This window comes from Octopus bimaculoides, chromosome 5 (genome assembly GCF_001194135.2).
Source record: "Octopus bimaculoides isolate UCB-OBI-ISO-001 chromosome 5, ASM119413v2, whole genome shotgun sequence".
Classification (NCBI taxonomy): Eukaryota; Metazoa; Mollusca; class Cephalopoda; order Octopoda; family Octopodidae; genus Octopus; species Octopus bimaculoides.
The window spans coordinates 22,964,670-22,967,663 of NC_068985.1; the positions used below are offsets into that span (position 1 = coordinate 22,964,670).

Sequence of the window (2,994 nt, forward strand, 5' to 3'; positions counted from 1 at the left end):
ATCAATCAAGTACTGCCATTGATATAAACAACTGTTATCACCCGTCAGACATGTGACCTTATGATGAAGAAAGAAATCATTATTTAAATTACAGAATTAGTAATATGCCAAATGAAATACTGTTTTCCATATTCAGTTCTAGCTTTTTAGGTGGCAAACAGGCAGAATCATTAGAATGCCAGGCAAAATGTTTAGTGGTATTTCATCCGTCTTTACATTCTGAGTTCAAACTTTGCTAAGGTTAACTTTACCTTTGATCCTTCCAGGGGCAATAAAATAAGTACCAGTTACACACTGGGGTTGATGTAATTAACTTATTCCCTCCCCCAAAATTACTGGCCTTGTGCCAGAAATTTGAAATCAATATTCATTTTCTTCCCTTTACATTCTAAATTCAGATTAGTTCAGATTATCTTTGCCTTTTATCCTACCAGGGTTGATTAAATAGGTACCAGTCATGTAGTGGAGTTGATTTAACTAATTATGTTCCTATTTCGAATTTATGATCTTTTACTGAAGTTATTGATCATTATTATCGTAATGGGAAAGTAGCAGAGATGTTAAGAATGCAGGGCTAAATGGCTTGTAGTATATAGTTTCTTACATAGAGGTTCTGTGTTCAAATATCACAAGGTTTGATAAAATACAGTAGCTGTCAATAATGAAATTGCTTAAAATGATTATATCCACCTAGTAATGATGTTTGAAATCATTGTAGTAGTAGTAGTAACAACAACAACAACAACTACATGCTGTTGTATGAATAACATACTCAGCATCAAGTTGATTCATGTACCAGATTCCATATCATTAAGTAACTGAAAGATACTTCTTTCTGAATGGGATCTGGGGCATTTTGCAAGTTTGTTACTTAGAGGTCCAAAGTTTAAATTGGCAATCATTGGTTGTGCAACTTCTATGAGAACTATCAAGTCAGTTTATCACATCTGAAATCTTTTGCCTTTGACACTTTGCCAGAGGCCATACCCATTTCCCTTTCTGTGTACTCATTGCTTCTAGCTAGAGTTTAGCACTGATTATCTACATACTTGCTTCCTAAATATAAAGCAAAGCCACTTCCCAGATGAGCTGAAATTTTGTGTTTCTGTTGCAAATTAAAAGCTTGGTAATACAGTTCTATATTTAAGAGATGAGGAATTATGTACATTATTTACATTATTTACATTTGACGAATATTTGTCCACATCTTGTTTGTTAACACAACGTTTTGGCTGATATACCCTCCAGCCTTCATCAGGTGTCTTGGGGAAATTTTGAACCTGGATTCTCATTCCTAAGGTATTTTTCGTTGTTGTTGCTGCTGTCATTGTCGTTGTTGTTGTTGTTATTCAGGCCACTGCCTGGAATCAAACTCGCAGTCTTGGGGTACAGGAACATAACAAAGCTGCGACACGAGGAGATATTGATCATGTATGGAAAAATGGAGACCACCTCCCCCTGTGGGATGAAGTTAAAATAATAGACAGAGAACCCCACTGGAAAATACGAAAACTAAAAGAAGCAACACACATGCTAGAACACGACAACCTCCTAAGCCGACTGAGTGCAGATATGAATAGCATATGGGAACCGGTATTAAGGAAGGATAGGAAAATATTAGATTTATAACTCTGGCTGAAGAGGTGGGGCTACCAGAAGGCCATGTGTGTGGTAGCAGGATTCATTCCTTGCCATACCTTCTGAAGAGTCATGAGTATTTGTCCAAGAATTTCTACATCTTCACCAGCCCTAATACCTGGCCTCTCGATTCCCCATGATTGTAATCCCATGGGTTACTATAGATGGGATGCAGTTGAAAAAGACACCAGCCATTCTGCCTGCAACACCAAGTATGAGCTGGTAGCCAAGATCAAGGAAGTGTTCAAAGATCTTCCCAGGGACACAGTAAGGAATGCATGCACCAGGTTCTGTAGTTGTGAGGCCGTGATAAAAGTTGAGGCGGGCTGTTTTAAGTTAATTACTATTGCCCAGCCATAATGTAGCTGATGTTTTTAGAGTTTTTTAAATACTTTTATTTTTGGATGAGATATTGTGTCCTTTACCATTGATGCAAACTGTCAAATTTAGCCCAAACACCTTGTACTTTCCAGTGTTCAGTTTTACATCATCGAATTCTGAGTTCAAATTTGTTTTAGACATAACTTTGATTTCCATAACTATGAAATTAATAAAAAGTGATAGATTTATTCAGAGGTGGATTTGACTTTTTATAGCCTTCATCCCTAAAAAAAGTATGAATGACAGAACATTAAAATTATTTTCATATATTTTCTTTTCCAGGTACCAGCAGTTGTAATAGTGACAAAATGCTTTGTTCAGGATCACGAACGTAAGATTGCTTCTGATTTCTATATTTTTATTCTTTAAGATCCATAACCTACTGGGTTTTTTTTAAATATCATTTATAAAGCAGAAGAAAATGAGAGTGAATTAGGCAAATATTCATGATTGTTTTGTAAATATTGAGTAAAATATTTTACATTCCACTTTACCTACAACTATACAACTTTCGTTTTTATAGTACTATTTTGATATAACACATAGGTGAAGTGGCATATAGTCAGTTATAATGTAGGAATGAATAATGATGTTATGCTCAAATAATGATTTTATTTATGAAGAAAAATACTGCAATTCCAAAACAAGATATGAAATGGTGAATTGTAATTCCAATTGTCCACAATGTAAAATGAATAAGACTACACAAAAAACAAGTACCCCGATGTGAAAAGAAATAAATTCATAAACTGAGTCAATGTATAAAAATGTCACCTGATAGAGTCAATGGAGTGTTACTTGATTGGATGAATAGGCATAAGCTAAATGACAAACGATGAGGGAATAGGAAGATGTGATAGAATCATGTCACATGATTAGAGGAATAAAAATAGACATTAAGTGAGCAATGTTTTGTGTTGAGGTAATTCAGATTGTCTCATCACCCCTTTTTTAAATGATGAATAGTTGATATAT

General features: G+C 34.8%; 1 protein-coding gene across 1 annotated transcript in view; it reads left to right on the forward strand.

Annotated features, from left to right (window-relative positions):
* The first annotated feature begins 1,774 nt into the window (after window positions 1-1,774).
* The window catches only part of LOC106874327 (neurotrypsin), a 61,355-nt gene continuing 60,135 nt past the window's right edge, over window positions 1,775-2,994 (forward strand). Inside the window, exons 1-2 of the mRNA XM_052968025.1 lie at window positions 1,775-1,850; window positions 2,302-2,350. Coding sequence (XP_052823985.1) covers window positions 1,775-1,850; window positions 2,302-2,350 — 125 coding nt within the window. The remainder of the gene's footprint in view (window positions 1,851-2,301; window positions 2,351-2,994) is intronic.